This window comes from Macaca mulatta, chromosome 7 (genome assembly GCF_049350105.2).
Source record: "Macaca mulatta isolate MMU2019108-1 chromosome 7, T2T-MMU8v2.0, whole genome shotgun sequence".
NCBI lineage: Eukaryota > Metazoa > Chordata > Mammalia > Primates > Cercopithecidae > Macaca > Macaca mulatta.
In genome coordinates this window covers 179312657-179331326 of record NC_133412.1, presented here as the reverse complement: position 1 = coordinate 179331326, position 18670 = coordinate 179312657, and the positions used below count along the sequence as shown (strand labels likewise).

Below are 18670 nucleotides of genomic sequence, written 5' to 3'. Positions count from 1 at the left end.
CCACAACTCAAGCTCTTCCTCTCCTGGGGCCCCTGAGCCATGGCACTGACCCTGCACTCCCACCCACACACTGCCCATGCCCTCACCTTCCTCCGGCCACTCCGGCCCCGCTCCCCTCTCAGGCCCGGCTGTTGTATTTCCAGGACAAAGGCTCACCCAAGTCTTTCCCATGCAGGCCTGGGCCCTTGCCCTCACTGCCCGGTTACAGGGCAGCCCCCTGTGCACAGAAGCAGGGAGCTCAGCCCTTCCACAGGCAGAAGGCACTGAAACAAATCGGCCTCCAGCGCCTTGACGCACGTCCGCCTGTGTCTGTCACCGCCCGCACCTCCAGGGAGGCTCGGCTCTCCCTTCAAAGACGAGGGATCCAGGCAGCAACATCACGGGAGAATGCACAGCTCCCAGACATCCCGGTCCGCTCACAGGCCTCTCCTGGGAAGAGACCTGCAGCCTTCCCGTCAACGGAGTCTAACACCAAAAAACATCCCCGGAGATGGATGGTACTAACGGAGTCTAACACGATGATACTAACGGAGTCTAACACCAAAAAACATCTCCGGAGATGGATGATACTAACGGAGTCACTGCCAGACCCTGGGAAGGGGAGCAGTGAGCTGGAGCCCAGACTATACGGACAGAGACCAGCCGCTGACATCCCGAGCCCCTCACTGGTGGCCCCACAACACCCGTGTAAACAGGACAGACCCACAGTCCCAGCTGGACCAGGGCGGAGACTGCTGAGCCCCCAGCACCAGTACCAAGAAACAGCAGGTAACGGCATCAGCGGGGGCTCCTGCAGAACAGAGGAGGGGAGGTCTCCTCCACCAGCAAGCGCTTGCCTTGACCAGAAACAGGGTCCACGCAACTCCCCCAGGACAAAGGAGGAGCCCCCTGTACAGCGCTGGGCTCAGAGTCCTCTCCAAGACACACGAGTTTCAGACAAAAACCCCCTGGAATGCACAGTCTCAGCAGGAGAGCCGGGCCAGAGCCAGCAAGACGGGACTCGGTGACACCCGCAGAAACAGGAGGATTTTGTGGGGGCTCGTGTCACTGTGAGAATATTGTAGTGGTATTTACTGCTATGCCCACAGTGACACAGCCCCAGGCCCAAAGCCCTACTGCAAACTCACCCACTTCTGGGGCTGAGGGGCTGGGGGCAGCTTCTGGGAAGTAGGGTCTAGGGGTGGCCATCAATGCCCAAAACACACCAGACTCCCCCCCACATATCACCCCCACCAGCCAGCGAGCAAACAGAAAATGAGAGGCAGCTGGGGAAGATGGCACAGGCCCCAAGGAAGGTTTGGTGAGTGTGCAAGAGGGGATGCTGGCAGAGCCTGAGCAGGGCCTTTTGCTGCTTCTGCTTTCCTGTGCAGATAATTCCATAAACTGCAGTTTGGGATCAATGACTGAGAGTGAGCCCAGGAGGACAGTCTGTGGGAAGAGCACAGGGAAGGAGGAGCAGCTGCTATCCTACGCTGTCATCATTCAAAAGTTTGCCCTGTGCCCACACTGCTGCATCATGGGATGCTTAACAGCTGATGTAGACACAGCTGAAGAGAGAATCAGTGAGGTGGATTTGCAGCACAGATCTGAATAAATTCTCCTCAATGTGGAGCAGCACAGAAGCAAGCACACAGAAAGTGCCCGATGCCAGGGCAAAGTTCAGTGGGCACCTTCAGGCATTGCTGCTGGGCACAGACACTCTGAAAAGCACTGGCAGGAGCTGCCTGTGACAAAGCAGAACCCTGCAGGCAATGCCAGCCCCAGAGCCCTCCCTGAGAGCCTCATGGGCAAAGATGTGCAGAACATCTGATTGTCATAGCCCCAAACTGAGAACAAAGCATTCATCTGAAGGAGAACAGGCAAATAAACAATGGCAGGTTCATGCAATGCAAACCCAGACAGCCACAAGGACAACAGTACAGGCTTATGGGCGACTCTGCAGTTGAGTTCACGACAATGCTGAGTAATTGGAGTAACAACAGAAACTCCAAAAAAATACTTTCAATGTGATTTCTTCTAAATAAAATGTACGCCCAGCTAAATGAACTATCTTCTTAAGGGATACATTTATCAGTTAGAAAACCATAAAGAAAACCAAGAACATAATAATCACATAATCAAAGTAGTGGTTACTTCCACTGGGGAAGGAAGAGGGTATGAACTGAGACATAGGGTTGGCAAGTCTCCTAACGAGAACAGAACAATTACATTACAGTATCTGAAAATAGTAGTTAAATTTCTAAATTGCAAGAGGAAAATGCACACAGCTGTGTTTAGAAAATTCTCACTCCAGCACTGTTCATAATAAAGACATTAACCCAGGCTGGATAAACAAATGATGACGCAGGCAATTGTACAATGATACAGACGTATATTTAGTACATGAGTCATCGATGATGTATCCCCCAAAGAAACGACTTTAAAGAGAAAAGGCCTGATGTGTGGCAACACTTACCTCCCTGGGCATCCCCGGACAGGCTGCAGGCTCACCGTGTGGCAGGGCAGCCCGGTACCTGCTGGCAGCTCCTGGGGACTGACGTGGAGCAAGCGCAGAGCCCTGAGGATGTATATCCCTGAGGACGGCACAGTCAGTGAACTCCAGAGAGAAGCAACTCAGCCACACTCCCCCGCCAGAGCCCGAGAGGGATGCCCATGCACAGGGAGGCAGAGCCCAGCTCCTCCACAGCCAGCACCACCTGGGCAGGGGCCGCCATCTGGCAGGCACAGAGCAGGGGCTGGGAGGAGGGGCAGGGACACCAGGCAGGGTCAGCACCCAGAGAAAACTGCAGAAACCTCACACATCCACCTCAGCCTCCCCTGACCTGGACCTCACTTGACATGGGCTTCACCTGACCTGGGCCTCACCTGGCCTGGACCTTGCCTGTCCCGAGCTTCACCTGACCTGGGCCTCAACTCACCTGGACCTCTCCGGACCTGTGTTTAACCTGTCCTGGAACTCACCTGGCATGGGCCTCACTGGACTGGAACTCACCTGGCCTCGGGCCTCACCTGCACATGCTCCAGGTCTTGCTGGAACCTGAGTAGCACTGAGGCTGCAGAAGCTCGTCCAGGGTTGGGGAATGACTCTGGAACTCTCCCACATCTCACCTTTCTGCGTGGAGGCACCTGGTGGCCCTCGGAATATAAAAAGCCCCAGAATGATGCCTGCATGATTTGTGGGCAATTTATGAACCCAAAAGGACAAGGCCATGGGGTGGGTAGGGACAGTAGGAACAGATGTCAGCCTGAAATGGAGCCTCAGGACACAGGTGGGCACAGACACTGTCCACCACAGCGAGGGGCAGTCCCGGGTGTCCCCGCAGCAGACCTGAGAAAGCTGGGCCCACAGCCTCCCCTCAGGGCTCCGCTGCCTCCTCAGGTCAGCCCTGAACATCCTGGGTTTCCTCGGGCCTGGCGGTAGGTTTGGAGTAAGGTCTGTGTCACAGTGGTATTACTATGGTAGTGGTTATTACACCCACAGCGTCACAGAGTCCATCAAAAACCCAACCCTGGGAGCCTCCCGCCACAGCCCTCCCCGCGGGGGACCGCCGCATGCCATGTTAGGGTTTTGATCAAGGACACAGCACCATGGGTGTGGTGGCCACCACAGCAGTGCATCCTGTGACCCAAACCCACAGGGCGGCAGGCACGATGGAGAGGCCCACGAGTGACCACACTGGGCTCCAGCCCGCCAGCCCCGGAGACCATGAAACAGATGGTCAAGGTCACCCCACAGGTCAGCCAGACCTTGCTCCAAGGGGTCCGCACCGCTGCTGCCCTCCAACCCCAGTCCAGATGGGGACAGGGCCGGCCCCACAGCACCATCTGCTGCCGTTCGGCCATCGGTCCTGGAAGCCCCTCCCTCAAGGCTGGGCCACATGTGTGGACCCTGAGAGGCCCCCATGTCAGAGCAGGGGCACCAGGAGGGTGGGGCTGGCCCTGTGCACTGTCCCTGCCCCTGTGGTCCCCGGCCTGCCTGGCCCTGAGGCCTGAGCCTCTCCTGGGTCATTTCCAACACAGAAGACATTCCCGGGGACAGCCAGAGCTGGGCGTCACTCATCCTGCCCGGCTGTCCTGAGTCCTGCTGCTTTCCAGATCTCACCGGGGAGGCCAACAGAGGACTCACCCCCACAGTCAGAGACAAAGAACCTTCCAGAAATCCCTGTCTCTCTCCCCAGTGGTCACCCTCTTCTAGGACAGTCCTCAGTGGCATCACAGCGGGAACCCACATCTGGATCGGGACGGCCGCAGAGCACAAGATGGCCCATGGGGACAGCCCCACAGCCCAGCCCTTCCCAGCCCCTAAAAGGCGTCCCACCCCCTGCACCTGCCCCAGGGCTCAAACTCCAGGAGGCCTGACTCTTGCACACTCTCCACTGGACGTCACCTCAGCCTCTCCTGGAGGGGACAGGAGCTCGGGAGGTGAGTCAGATCCACCTGCCCTCGATGGCAGACGGAAAAGATTCAGAAAGGTCTGAGATCCCCAGGATGCAGCACCACTGTCAATGAGGGCCCCGGACACCTGGAAGAAGGCCTGGGTGGGAAAAGATTCTCGCCACACTCAGGGGCTTTTTGTGAAAGGCCTTCTTACTGTGTGACTACGGTAGCAGCTACCACAGTGATGAACCCAGTGGCAAAAACCAGCCGGACACCCAGGGTTTACGCACACTCCTCGGCTCAGAGCTGTCCAGGACCAGAAGAGCCGGGTCTGAGAGTTTTGCCCAGACCCTCGGCCTCTAGGGACACCCGGGTCATCTCAGCCCATGGGCTGGTGCCCCGCACACCGTATGCCCCCAAACAGGGGCTTCAGAGGGCTCTGAGGTGACCTCACTGATGACCACAGGTGTCCTGGCCCTTCCCTGCCAGCTGCACCAGACCCTGTCCTGAGAGCTGGCCCGGTTCCAACAGCCAACTCCTGGGGCCTGGAATTGCTATAGACACCAGCCCCCTTTCAGCAGCTCCTGCCAACTGTCTGGATTCCCATCCTGGCTGGAATCAAGAGGACAGCATCCTCCAGGCTCCCAACAGGCAGGACTCCCAACACCCTCCTCTGAGAGGCCACTGTGCTCCGTAGGGTCAGGCCCCAGACAGTCCCCCTCACCTGCCACTACAGACACACCTGCCACTGATGTCCCCACCTGGCAAAGACCACTCATGGAGCCCCCAGCCCCAGGTAGAGCCGTAGAGAGTCTCCGAGGCCCCTAAAATGGAGTTCATGCCCAGTTCTGCCTGGACCCTCAGCCAGGCTGACAGGAGTGGACACTGGAGCTGGGCCCACACTGGGCTGCATAGGAGCTCACCGGTGAGGAGACAGGAGAGCACGTGCTGGGGGAGCACCCAGCCTCCTGCTGACCAGAGGCCTGTCCCAGAGCCCAGAAAGCTGTAGAGGCCTCTCCAGGGGGACACCATGCATGTCTGGTACCTGAGCAGCCCCCCACCTCCCCAGCTCTAGGGGCTCCTGGCACAGCTGTCTGGACTCTCCCTGTTCCCTGGGAAGCTCCTCCTGACAGCCCCGCCTCCAGTTCCAGGTGTGGTTATTGTCAGGGGGTGTCAGGCTGTGGTGGATACAGTGGGTACAGTTACCACAGTGGTGCCGCCCATAACAGCAACCAGGCCAAGTAGATGGGCCCCTGCCGCGCAGCCCCAGGCCTCCAGCTCACCTGCTTCTCCTGGGGCTCTCAAGGCTGCCGCTGTCTGCCCTCTGGCCCTCTGTGGGGAGGTTCCCTCAGTGGGAGGTCTGTGCTCCAGGGCAGGGATGACTGAGATAGAAACCAAAGGCTGGCGGGACAGGCAGCTTCCAGCCCTGAGAGGTGCAGGCAGCACCACGGAGCCAGAGCCACGGAGCCCCCAGTGTGGGCACGTGAGGGTGCTGTGCCCCTGGCAGGCCCAGCCCTGATGGGGAAGCCTGCCCGTCCCACAGTCCAGGTCCACAGGGACAGCGGGCACAGAAGCTGCCAGGCTGTGCTCTATGATCCTCATCCCTCCAGCAGCATCCCCTCCACAGTGGGGAAACTGAGGCTTGGAGCACCACCCAACCCCCTGGAAACAAGGCGGGGAGCCCAGGCAGTGGGCCTGGAGCATTGTACCCGGCAGTACCTGGGTGCAGGGATCAGCCAGAGATGCCAAACCCTGAGTGGCAGAAGGGTCCGACCCCACCCTGGCCACTCGATTAACCCCATCCCCCTGCCCTGGAGACCTCTTCGAGAACCACCAGCAGCTCAGCTTCTCAGGGCCTCATCCCTGCAAGGAAGGTCAAGGGCTGGGCCTGCCAGAAACACAGCACCCTCCCAGGCCGTGGCTAAGACAAGGTGGGCAGACGGCTGTGGACAGGACGTATTGCTGGGGCATCTGTCACTGTACCTTCTGGGTATTGGCTCCCATAACACAGTCCCTGCCAAAATCTCCACTGCCTCCCCTGCTAGGGGTTGTCCTGGTCTCCTCCTGCTGTCTGAGGAGGCTGCTGACCTCCAGGATGGCTCCCATCCCCAGTTCCAGGCCCAGAGCAGATCCCAGGCAGGCTGCAGGCTGGGAGGACACCCCCATCCTTGCTGCAGTTCAGTGCAGGTGCCCAGGGCAGGAAATGGCATGAACACAGGGATGACCGGGCCATCCCACACCTGAGTCCGCCCCTCTTGCTATGCACCCCGCACCCCCCAGGCCAGTGCACAACGTCCAACAACCCCACACCAGAGTCAGTGCCTGGCCCTGCCCTGGGGAGGACCCCTCAGCCCCCACCCTGTCTGGAGGACTGGGGAGGACAGGACAGAGGCCCTCTCCTTACCATTCCCCCACGTGGCTCCTGCTGGGACCCTCAGTGTGTGGACAGAAAGGACGCCTGCCTGATTGGCCCCCAGGAACCAGGAACTTCTTTCCAGGGACCCCAGCCCGAGCGCCCCCTAACCCAGGACCCAGTCCTGTCCCTCCTCCCCTCTGCTCTCCCCTCATCAACCCATGGGAATCCGGAATCCCCAGGGAGCCATCAGGAAGGGCGGAGGGATGAAGCCTCCTGCACCAATGGGCGGGAGGCTCTGACTTCATGAACCCAGGGAAGTACCAGCCTCCTAGAGGGTATGTCCACCCTGCCGAGGGCTCCCACAGTGGCAGGCTGCGGAGAAAGACCAGGGATGGTGTCGGGAGGGCTCAGGGCTCCACGGGTGCTCCACCATCCTGGATGAGCCCACTCCACAGCCGGTGACCCACTGACCTGCCCACCTCCTTTCCACCCTAGCCACAAGTTATCCACACCTTCCTAAGTCCCACCCACACCAGAGCCAGCAGAGCCAGTGCAGACAGAGGCTGGGGTGCAGGGGGGCCGCCAGGGCAGCTTGGGGAAGGGAAGGATGGAGGGAGGGGAGGTCAGTGAAGAGGCCCCCCTCCCCTGGGTCCAGGATCCTCCTCTCGGATCCCCAGATCCAGCCCCCTCCAGGCTCTGAGAGGACAAGCAGGATGGGAGATTCTCTGTGGGACCCTCTCACAGTGGAATGCCCCCACAGCAGCCCAGGCCAGACCCAAAAGCCCCTCAGCGAGCTTTCCGCTAGAGTCTTGGGACTGGGGGGCAGCCCCTCCCAAACAGGATGAACCCAGCACCCCAAGGAGGTCCTGCCAGGGGGAGCTCAGAGCCATGAAGGAGCAGGATATGGGGCCCCGATACAGGCACAGACCTCAGCTCCATCCAGGACCGCTGGTCCTGCCCTGGGAGGAAGGCCTGTCTCCAGTCCCTGCAGGCAATTAGGCAGCTGGCCTCTGCCTCAGACCCCCCACTCCAGACACCAGACAGAGGGGCAGGCCCCCCAGAGCCAGGATTGAGGGATGCCCCGTCAAGGCCAGACCAGACCGGGGGTGCTGAGCCCAGCAAGGGAAGGTCCCCAAACAGACCAGGAGGTTTCTGAAGGTGTCTGTGTCACAGTGGGGTATAGCAGCGGCTGGTCCCACAGTGACACTCGCCAGGGCGGAAACCCCGTCCCAAGTCAGCAGAACCCAGAGAGAGCAGGGACACGTTTAGGATCTGAGGCCGCACCTGACACCCAGGCCAGCAGACGTCTCCCCTCCGGGGCACTCTCCACCGTCCTGCATTTCTGCAAGAACAGGGGCAGCCTGATGAGGTCCAGGGCCAGGAGATGGGCCCCCTCTACCCCAAGGAGGAGCCAGGCAGGGCCTGAGCACCCTCCCCGTTGAGGCCGACCTGCCCAGAGGGGCCTGGGCGCAGCCCACACACTGGGCGGAATGTGTGCAGGCCCCGGTTCTGTGGGTGCTCCGCTAGCTGGGGTTCCCAGTGCTCACCCCATACTTAAAACGAGTCACAGCCTCTGGAGCCCCCACAGGAGACCCCGCCCACAAGCCCAGCCCCCACCCAGAAGGCCCCAGAGCTCAGGGCGCCTCGTCAGGTTCTGAACAGCCCCGAGTCACAGTGGGTATAACTGGAATGACCCCTGTGCGAAAAGCTGTGTCCAAAACTGTCCCGTGGCCACTGCCAGAGGCCCAGCCAGAAAGGGGAGCAGCCACCCGAGCCCATGTCCTGCCGGCTCCCATGACCCCCAGCACCCAGAGCCCCACGATGTCCCCACTGGATGGGAGGACAAGGGCCGGGGGCTCCGGCAGGTCGGGGCAGGGGCTTGATCCCATCCTTCTGCCCTGGCCCCCGTGCCCCTGGCTGGAGCTGACCTTTCTGCAAGTGTCCTCAGAGAGACGGGGATCAGCGGCGCCTCCCAACATCAACCCCAGGCAGAACAGGCACAAACCCACATCCAGAGCTGACTCCAGGAGCAGAGACGCCCAAATACCCTGGGGGACCCCAACGCTGATGACTCCCCACTTCTGGGGAACTTCCTGGGGAACGTCCCAGGAAGACCCTCACACCCTGTGCAGCTCTGGGAGGTCGCCAAGCACAGAGCCCCCAGGCTGAGAGGGTCCCAGGAAGACCCTCACACTCACCTTCCTCCCAGCTGGACCCCATGTCTTCCCCAAGATAGGAGTGTCATCCAAGGCAGGTCCTCCGCGGAGCCCCCTTCAGATTCCTCCACGGATCCCACTGGGCCTCAGTCCCAGTTCTGGGAATGCAGCCACCACGTGCACACAAGGCAGCCCAGGCCCAGCCACCCTGCAGTGCCCGAGCACATACCCTGGAGCAGAGCAGGGTGCGTCTGGGAAGGACTGGGCTCCCCACCTCACCTGCACCCAGCCACCCACCCCTGCCCAGCCCCTCTGCAGGAGGGTCAGAGCCCCCCATGGGGTACGGACTTAGGGTCTCACTCACGCCTCCTGAGTGAAGGGGCCTCATGCCCAGATCCCCACAGCAGCACTATTCACAGGTGGAGGCAGTGCCCCAGGGCTACCCTGACCTGATCCCTCAGGCTCCTCCAGCCCCGGCTGTCCTGCTGTCCCTGGGAGGCCTGGGCTCCACCAGACCACAGGTCCAGGGCACCTCCCGCAGGTGCCGCCCACACACAGCTCACAGGAAGAAGATAAGCTCCAGACCCCCAGGGCCTGGACCTGGTTACTACCCCGGCTTCCTGCCCCAGACCTCGGCACCCTCCCCCTTTCACTTACACACAGGCCAGGAAGCCGTTCCCACACAGTTCAATCCCAAACCGGACGGCCTGGCCATCAGGTCACTGCCGTTTCCTTCTCCATTTGCTCCCAGCACCTCTGTGCTCCCTCCCTCCTCCCTCCTTCGGGAGAACACCCTGTGCAGCTCCTCCCTGTACCCCACATCTCAGGCCCAGCTGTTGTACTTCCAGGACGAAGGCTCACCCAAGTCTTTGCCATGCAGGCCTGGGCCCTTGCCCTCACTGCCCGGTTACAGGGCAGCCCCCTGTGCACAGAAGCAGGGAGCTCAGCCCTTCCACAGGCAGAGGGCACTGAAAGAAATCGGCCTCCAGCGCCTTGACGCACGTCCGCCTGTATCTGTCACTGCCCGCACCTTCAGGGAGGCTCGGCTCTCCCTTCAAAGACGAGGGACCCAGGCAGCAACATCACGGGAGAATGCAGGGCTCCCAGACATCCCGGTCCTCTCACAGGCCTCTCCTGGGAAGAGACCTGCAGCCACCACAGAACAGTCATGGAGCTGGATAGTAACTGAGTCAGTGACCGACCTGGAGGGCAGGGGAGCTGTGAGCCCGAGCCCAGACCGCAGGGACAGAGACCAGCCGCTGACGTCCCAAGCCCCTCACTGGTGGCCCCACAACACCTCAAGGAGACAGAATAGACCCACAGTCCCAACTGGAACAGGGCAGACACTGCTGAGTCCCCAGAACCAGCCCTGAGAAACACCAGGCAACAGCATCAGCAGGGGCTCCTGAGAAAGAGAGGAGGGAAGGTCTCCTCCACTAGCAAGCGCTTCCCTTGACCAGAAACAGGGTCCACGCAACTCCCCTAGGACAAAGGAGGAGCCCCCTGTACAGCACTGGGCTCAGAGTCCTCTCCAAGGCACCCTGAGTTTCAGACAAAAATCCTCTGGGAGGCACAGTCTCAGCAGGAGAGCCGGGCCAGAGCCAGAAAGAGGGGACTCGGTGACACCCGAAGGGACAGGAGGATTTTGTGGGGGCTCGTGTCACTGTGAGCACACTGTAGTGATAGTGGCTGCTCCTCCCACAGTGACACAGCTCCAGTCCCTAAGCCCTACTGCAAACTCACCCACTTCTGGGGCTGAGGGGCTGGGGGCAGCATCTCGGAAGTAGGGCCTGGGGTGTCCATCAATGTCCAAAATGCACCATACCCCCCCGATACATTACCCCCACCGGTCATCGACAGAGTAAACAGAAAATGAGAGGCAGCTGGGAAGCTTGCACAGGCCCCAAGGAAAGAGCCTTGGTCAGTGTGCAAGAGGGGATGCAGGCAGAGCCTGAGCAGGGCCTTTTGCTGTTTCTGCTTTCCTGTGCAGATAATTGCATAAACTGGAGTTTGGGATCAATGGCTGGGAGTGAACCCAGAAGGACAGTCTGTGGGAAGGGCACAGGGAAGGAGGAGCAGCCTCTATCCTACACTGTCATCATTCGAAAGTTTGCCCTGTGCCCACACTGCTGCATCATGGGATGCTTAACAGCTGGTGTAGACACAGCTAAAGAGAGAATCAGTGGGATGGATTTGCAGCACAGACCTGAATAAATTCTCCAGAATGTGGAGCAGCACAGAAGCAAGCACACAGAAAGTGCCCGATGCCAGGGCAAAGTTCAGTGGGCACCTTCAGGCATTGCTGCTGGGCACAGACACTCTGAAAAGCACTGGCAGGAGCTGCCTGTGACAAAGCAGAACCCTGCAGGCAATGCCAGCCCCAGAGCCCTCCCTGAGAGCCTCATGGGCAAAGATGTGCAGAAAAATTTACTGTCACAGGCCCAAACTGAGAACGAAGCAAACGTCCATCTGAAGGAAAACAGGCAAATAAACGATGGCAGGTTCATGCAACGCAAACTAGGACAGCGACAATGACAAGAGTAGAGAGTTACGTGCGACTCTGTGGTTGAGTTCATGACAATGCTGAGTAATTGCAGTAACAAAGGAAACTCCAAAAAATACTTTCAATATGATTTCTTCTAAATAAAATTTACACCCAGCAAAATGAATTACTTTCTTAAGGGATAAACTTTCCACTAGAAAAACTACAAGGAAAATCAAGAAAATGAGGATCACAGAAACACAGTTGTGGTTACTTCTACTGGGGAAGGAAGAGGGTATGAACTGAGACGCACAGGGTTGGCAAGTCTCCTAACAAGAACAGAACAAACACATTACAGTACGTTAAAAACACCAGTTAAACTTCTAAATCGCAAGAAGAGGAAAATGCACACAGCTGTGTTTAGAAAATTCTCACTCCAGCACTGTTCACAATAGCAAAGACATTAACCCAGGTGGGATAAATAAAATGATGACACAGGCAATTGCACAACGATACAGACATATATTTAATATATGAGACATCTATGATGTATCCCTGAAGAAACGACTTTAAAGAGAAAAGGCCTGATGTGTGGTAGCACTCACCTCCCTGGGCATCCCCGGACAGGCTGCAGGCTCACCGTGTGGCAGGGCAGCCCGGTACCTGCTGGCAGCTCCTGGGGCCTGATGTGGAGCAAACACAGAGCTGTATCCCCCTGATGACGGCACAGTCGGTGCATTCTGGAGAGAAGCAGCTCAGCCACACTCCCGGCCAGAGCCCGAGAGGGACACCCATGCACAGGGAGGCAGAGCCCAGCTCCTCCACAGCCAGCACCACCTGGGCAGGGGCTGCCATCTGGCAGGCACAGAGCGTGGGCTGGGAGGAGGGGCAGGGACACCAGAAAGGCTCGGCACCGAGGTAAACTACAGAAGCCTCGCACGGCCACCTGGCCTCCCCTGACCTGGACCTCACGTGGCTTGGGCCTCACCTGACATGGGCTTAAGCTGACCTTGGCCTCACCTGTCCTGGGCCTCACCTGGCTGGGACCTTACCTGGCCTGGACATCACCTGACCTGGGCCTCACTGGCCTGGACCTCACCTGGCCTGGGATTCACCTTGCCTGGGGCCTCACCTGCACATGCTCCAGGTCTGGCTGGAACCTGAGTAGCACTGAGGCTGCAGGGGTCCATCCAGGGTTGGGGAATGACTCTGGAACTCCCCTACATCTGACCTTTCTGGGTGGAGGCACCTGGTTCCCTGGGAACATAAAAAGCCCCAGAGTGATGCCTGCGTGACTTGTGGGCAATTTATGAACCCGAAAGGACACGGCAACGGGGCGGGTAGCGACTGACGGAAGACTGAGGAGGAACCCCAGGACACAGGTGGCCACGGACACTGTCCACCTAAGCGAGGGGCAGACCCGAGTGTCCCCGCAGCAGACCTGAGAGCACTGGGCCCACAGCCTCCCCTCAGGGCCTTGCTGCCTCCTCAGGTCAGCCCTGGACATCCTGGGTTTCCCCAGGCCTGGGTGGGTTTGGAGTGAGGTCTGTGTCACTGTGGTACTGGGGTGATTATTATGACCACAGTGTCACGGAGTCCATCAAAATCCCATCCCTGGGAGCTTCCCGCCACAGCCCTCCCTGCGGGGCACTGCCGCGTGCCTTTGTCACAGGATGTTTTATCGGGGTCACAGCACCACAGGTGTGGTGGCTGCCAAAGCAGTACAAGACATGACCCAAACCCACAGGGCAGCAGGCATGACAGACAGGCCCACGAGTGGCCACGCTGGGCTCCAGCCCACCAGCCCCAGAGACCAGGAAACAGATGGCCAGGTCACCCTAAAGGTCATCCAGACCTGGCTGCGAGGGGTCCGCACCGCTGCTGCCCTCCAACACCGATCCAGATGGGGACAGGGTCGACCCCACAGCACCATCAGCAGCTGTCCAGCCAGCGGTCCTGGAAGCCCCTCCCTCAAGGCTGGGCCACATGTCTGGACCCTGAGAGACCCCCATGTCTGAGTACAACAGGAATGGGGGACTGGCCCTGTGCACTGTCCCTGCCCCGGTGGTCCCTGGCCTGCCTGGCCCTGAGGCCTGAGCCTCTCCTGGGTCATTTCCAACACAGAAGACATTCCCGGGGACAGCCGGAACTGGGCGTCACTCATCCTACCCGGCTGTCCTGAGTCCTGCTGGTTTCCAGATCTCACCGGGGAAGCCAACAGAGGACTCACCCCCACAGTCAGAGACAAAGAACCTTCCAGAAATCGCTTTCTCTCTCCCCAGTGGCCACCCTCTTACAGGACAGTCCTTGGTGGCATCACAGTGGGAACCCACATCTGGATCGGGACGGCCCCAGAGCACAAGATGGCCCATGGGGACAGCTCCACAGCCCAGCCCTTCCCAGACCCCTAAAAGGCGTCCCACCCCCTGCACCTGCCCCAGGGCTCAAACTCCAGGAGGCCTGACTCCTGCACACCCTCTGGCCGGACGTCACCTCAGCCCCTCCTGGAGGGAACAGGAGCCTGGGAGGTGAGTCAGATCCACCTGCCCTGGATGGCAGGTGTGGAAGATTCAGAAAGGCCTGAGATCCCCAGGACACAGCACCACTCTTAGTGGGGGCCCCAGACGCCTGGACCAGGGCCTGCGTGGGAAAGGCCTCTAGCCACACTCAGGGGCTTTTTGTGAAGGGCCCTCCTACTGTGTGACTACGGTAACTACCACAGTGATGAATCCAGTGGCAAAAACTGTCCGGACACCCCGGGGCCATGCACACTCCTCAGCTCGGAGCTCTCCGGGACCACGATAGCCAGGCCCAACGCTTTGTGCCCAGACCCTCGGCCTCTAGGGACACCTGGGCCATCTCAGCCCACAGGCTGGTGCCCCACACACCGTGTACCCCCAAACAGGGGCTTCAGAGGACTCTGAGGTGACCTCACTGATGACCACAGGTTCCCTGGTCCCTTCCCTGCCAGCTGCACCAGACCCTGTCCCAACGGCTGGCCCGGTTCCAACAGTCAATTCCTGGGGCCCAGAATCATTTTAGACACCAGCCTTGTTCCAGAACCTCCTGCCAATTGCCTGGCTGGAATCAACAGGGCAGCGCCCCCCAGGCTCCCAACAGGCAGGACTCCCACACACCCTCCTCTGAGAGGCCACTGTGCTCCGTAGGGCCAGGCCCCGGAAAGTCCCCCTCACCTGCCACTATAGAAATGTCTGCCTTTGACATCCCCACCTCGCAAAGACCATTTATGGAGCCCCCAGCCCCAGGTACAACCGTAGAGAGTCTCTGAGGGACCTAAGAAGGAGCCATGCCCAGTTCTGCCTGGACCCTCGGCCAGGCTGACAGGAGTGGATGCTGGAGCTGGGCCCGCACTGGGTCGCATAGGAGCTCACTGGTGAGGAGGACAGGAGAGCACATGCTGGGGGAGCACCCAGCCTCTTGCTGACCGGAGGCCTGTCCCAGAGCCCAGGAGGCTGCAGAGGCCTCTCCAGGGGGACACTGTGCACATCTGGTACTTAAGCAGCCCCCCGCCTCCCCAGCCCTGTGGGCCCCTGGCACAGCTGTCTGGACCCTCCCTGTTCCCTGGGAAGCTCCTCCTGACAGCCCTGCCTCCAGTTCCAGGTGTGGTTATTGTCAGGGGGTGTCAGACTGTGGTGGATATAGCTACGGTTACCACAGTGGTGCCGCCCATAGCAGCAACCAGGCCAGGTAGATGGGCCCCTGCCGCGCAGTCCCAGGCCTCCAGCTCACCTGCCTCTCCCAGGGCTCTCAGGGCTGCTGTTCTCTGCCCTTTGGTCCTCTGTGGGGAGGGTTCCCTCAGTGGGAGGTCTGTTTTCAGTTTCCCAGGGCCTCATTCCTGCATGGAAGGTCAAGGGCTGGGCCTGCCAGGGGCACAGCACCCTTACACACTGCGGCTAAGATAGGGTGGGCAGCCTGGTGGGGGAAAGGACATACTCTTGGGGTATCTGTCACTGTGCCTAGTGGGGCACTGGCTCCCAAACAATGCAGTCCTTGCCAAAATCCCCACTGCCTCCCCTGATAGGGGCTGGCCTGGTGTCCTGCTGTCCTAGGAGGCTGCTGACCGCCAGGATGGCTCCCATCCCCAGTTCTAGGGCCAGAGCAGATCCCAGGCAGGCTGCAGGCTGGGAGGCCAGCCCCTCCTTGCCAGGGTTCACTGCTGGTGACCAGGACAGGAAATGGCATGAACACAGGGATGACCAGGCCATCCCCCAACAGAGTCTGCACCCCCTGCTCTGCACCCTGCACCCCCCAAGCCAGTCCACCACGACCAGGGCCCCACATCAGAGTCACTGCCTGGCGCTGCCCTGGGGAGGATCCCTCAGCCCCCACCCTGTCTAGAGGACTGGGGAGGACAGGACACAGGCCCTCTCCTTACTGTTCTCCCATCTGGCTCCTGCCGGGAGCCAGTGTGTGGACACAAAGGACGCCTGCCTGATTGGCCCCCAGGAACCCAGAACTTCTCTCCAGGGACCCCAACCCGAGCGTCCCCTTCCCCAGGACACAGTCCTGCCCCTTCTCCCCTCTGCTCTCCTCTCATCACCCCATGGGTATCGGGAATCCCCAGGAAGCCATCAGAAAGGGCTGAGGGAAGAAGCAGGGCTGCCGCACCACCAGGCGGGAGGCTCCGTCTTTGTGAACCCAGGGAAGTGCCAGCCTCCTAGAGGGTATGCTCCACCCTGCCGAGGGCTCCCACAGTGGCAGGCTGCGGGGATGGACCAGGGACGGTGTGGGGAAGGGCTCAGGGCCCCACGGAGTGCTCCTCCATCCTCACTGAGCCTCCCCCTTTACCCATCTCCTCTCCCACCTGCCCACCTCCTCTCCACCCTGGCCACAGGTTGTCCATACATCCTAAGTCCCATCTACACCAGAGCCAGCAGAGCCAGTGCAGACAGAGGCTGGGGTGCAGGAGGGCTGAACAGGCCAGCTTGCGGGAGGGAAGGATGGAAGGAGAGGAGGTCAGTGAAGAGGGCCCCCTCCCCTGGGTCCAGGATCCTCCTCTCGGATCCCCAGATCCAGCCCCCTCCAGGCTCTGGGAGGACAATCAGGATGGGAGATTCTCTGCGGGACCCTCTCACAGTGGAATACCCCCACAGCGGCTCAGGCCAGACCCAAAAGCCCTTCAGTGAGGCCTGCACTGCAGTGCTGGGCCTGGAAGCAGGCCCTCCCAAACAGGATGAACCCAGCACCCCTATGATGTCCTGCCAGGGGGAGCTCAGAGCCATGAAGGAGCAGGATATGGGGCCCCTGATACAGGCACAGACCTCAGCTCCATCCAGGACCTCCGGTCCCACCCTGGGAGGAACACCTGTCTCTGGCCCCTGCAGGCTGGGAGGCAGTTGGCCTCTGCCTTGGACCCCCACTCCAGACACCAGACAGAGGGGCAGGCCCCCCAGAACCAGGGTTGTGGGACGCTCCGTCAAGGCCAGACAAGACCAAGTGGCGCTGAGCCCAGCAAGGGAAGGCCTCCAAACAGACCAGGAGGTTTCCGAAGGTGTCTGTGTCACAGTGGGGTATAGCGGTGGCTGGTCCCACAGTGACACTTGCTGGGCCAGAAACCCCGTCCCTAGTCAGCGGAGGCAGAGAGAGCAGGGAGGACATGTTCAGGGTCTGAGGCCGCACGTGACACCCAGGCCAGCACACATCTCCCCTCCAGGGCACCCTCCACTGTCCTGCGTTCCTACTAGAACAGGTGCAGCCTGAGGGAGTCCAGGGCCAGGAGATGGGCCCCCTCTACCCCAAGGAGGAGCCAGGCAGGACCTGAGCACCCTCCTCATTGAGGCTGACCTGCCTGGAGGGGCCTGGGCCCGCACACTGGGGCGGAATGTGTGCAGGCCCCGGTCTCTGTGGGTGTTCTGCGAGCTGGGGCTCCCAGTGCTCACCCCACACCTAAAATGAGCCCCTGAAGGAGACCCCGCCCAGCAGCCCAGCCCCCACCCAGGAGGCCCCAGAGCTCAGGGCAGCTCCTCGGATTCTCAACAGCCCCGAGTCACAGCAGGAACACCTGGAACGACCCCTGTGAGAAAAGCTGCGTCCAAAACTGTCTCCCGGCCACTCCCGGAGGCCCAGCCAGAGAGGGGAGCAGCCGCCCGAACCCATGTCCTGCCGGCTCCCATGACCCCCGGCACCCAGAGCCCCACGGTGTCCCCACTGGATGGGAGGACAAGGGCCGGGGGCTCTGGCAGGTCCGGGCAGGGGCTTGATCCCATCCTTCTGCCCTGGACCAGGGCCCCTGGCTGGAGCTGACCCTTCTGACAAACATCCTCAGAGAGTCAGAGATCAGCAGCGCCTCCCAACATCAACCCCAGGCAGCCCAGGCACAAACCCACATCCAGAGTCGACTCCAGGAGCAGAGACGCCTCAATACCCTGGGGGACCTGACGCTGATGTCTCCCCACTGGAATCCGCCCCAGAGTCCACCAGGACCAAAGGCCCCGCCCCTGTCTCTGTCCCTTACTCAGGGCCTCCTGCGGGGCCAGCACTTGGGAGCAGACTCGGGCTTAGGGGACACCACTGTGGGCCCCGACTTTGACAAGGCCACAGACCCTTCCTTCCTTTCCTGAGGCAGCACAGACTTTGGGGTCTGGCCGGGGAAGAACTACTGGCTGGTGGCCAAGCACAGAGCCCCCAGGCTGAAGTGGCCCCAGGAAGGCCCCCAGGAGGTGGTCCACGCCTGTTCCTCCCAACTGGATCCCATGTCCTCCTCAAGATAGGGGTGCCGTCCACGGCACGTCCTCCATGGAGCCCCCTTCAGACTCCTCCCCGGACCCCACTGGGCCTCAGTCCCGGCTCTGGGAATGCAGCCACCTCAGGCACCCCAGGCAGGCCAGGCCCAGCCATCCTGCAGCGCCCAAGCACACACCCTGGAGCAGAGCCGGGTGCGTCTTCGAGGGGCTGAGCTCCCCACCTCCCACCCCCCATCTGCACACAGCCACGTACCACTGCTCAGCCCCTCTGCAGGAGGCTCAAGCCCCCATGGGGTATGGACTTAGGGTCTCACTCACGTGCCTCCCATCCTGGGAGAAGAGGCCTCATGCCCAGATCCCTGCAGCGCTAGACACAGCTGGAGGCAGTGGCCCCAGGGCTACCCTGACCTGGCCCCTAAGGCTGCTGCAGCCCAGTCAGCACTGCCATTCCTGGGAAGCCTGGGCTCCACCAGACTGCCATTCCTGGGAAGCCTGGGCTCCACCATTCCTGGGAAGCACTGCCCACAAGAGCCACCCACACCCAGCTCACAGGAGGAAGATGAGCTCCAGACCTCGAGGGCCAGGACCTGGCTTC

At 60.6% G+C, this 18670-nt stretch overlaps 1 protein-coding gene, 1 long non-coding RNA gene and 3 gene segments (V, D, J or C); 3 read left to right on the top strand and 2 right to left on the bottom strand.

The window, feature by feature from the left end:
- Nucleotides 1–6931, bottom strand: part of LOC144330488 (uncharacterized) — a 61380-nt gene extending 54449 nt beyond the window's left edge. Inside the window, exons 1-2 of the mRNA XM_077942156.1 lie at nt 5661–6931; nt 2993–3135 (exon numbers count right to left, since the gene is read on the bottom strand). The gene's annotated coding sequence lies outside the window, so the exon portion shown is untranslated. The remainder of the gene's footprint in view (nt 1–2992; nt 3136–5660) is intronic.
- LOC710905 (immunoglobulin heavy constant gamma 1-like) overlaps nt 1–18670 on the top strand; it is a 287235-nt gene that overhangs the window by 138323 nt on the left and 130242 nt on the right.
- The window catches only part of LOC106995637 (immunoglobulin heavy constant delta-like), a 727209-nt gene that overhangs the window by 649984 nt on the left and 58555 nt on the right, over nt 1–18670 (top strand).
- Nucleotides 7050–18670, top strand: part of LOC711872 (immunoglobulin heavy constant mu-like) — a 55171-nt gene continuing 43550 nt past the window's right edge. The window contains 1 exon segment of the C gene segment in view: nt 7050–7933. Within this exon segment, the coding sequence occupies nt 7810–7933 (124 nt within the window).
- Nucleotides 11877–12862, bottom strand: LOC144330516 (uncharacterized). Its single transcript, XR_013396777.1, has 2 exons — nt 12504–12862; nt 11877–12054 (listed from the first exon to the last, which is right to left on the bottom strand). It is a non-coding gene; the product is annotated as an uncharacterized LOC144330516 (long non-coding RNA).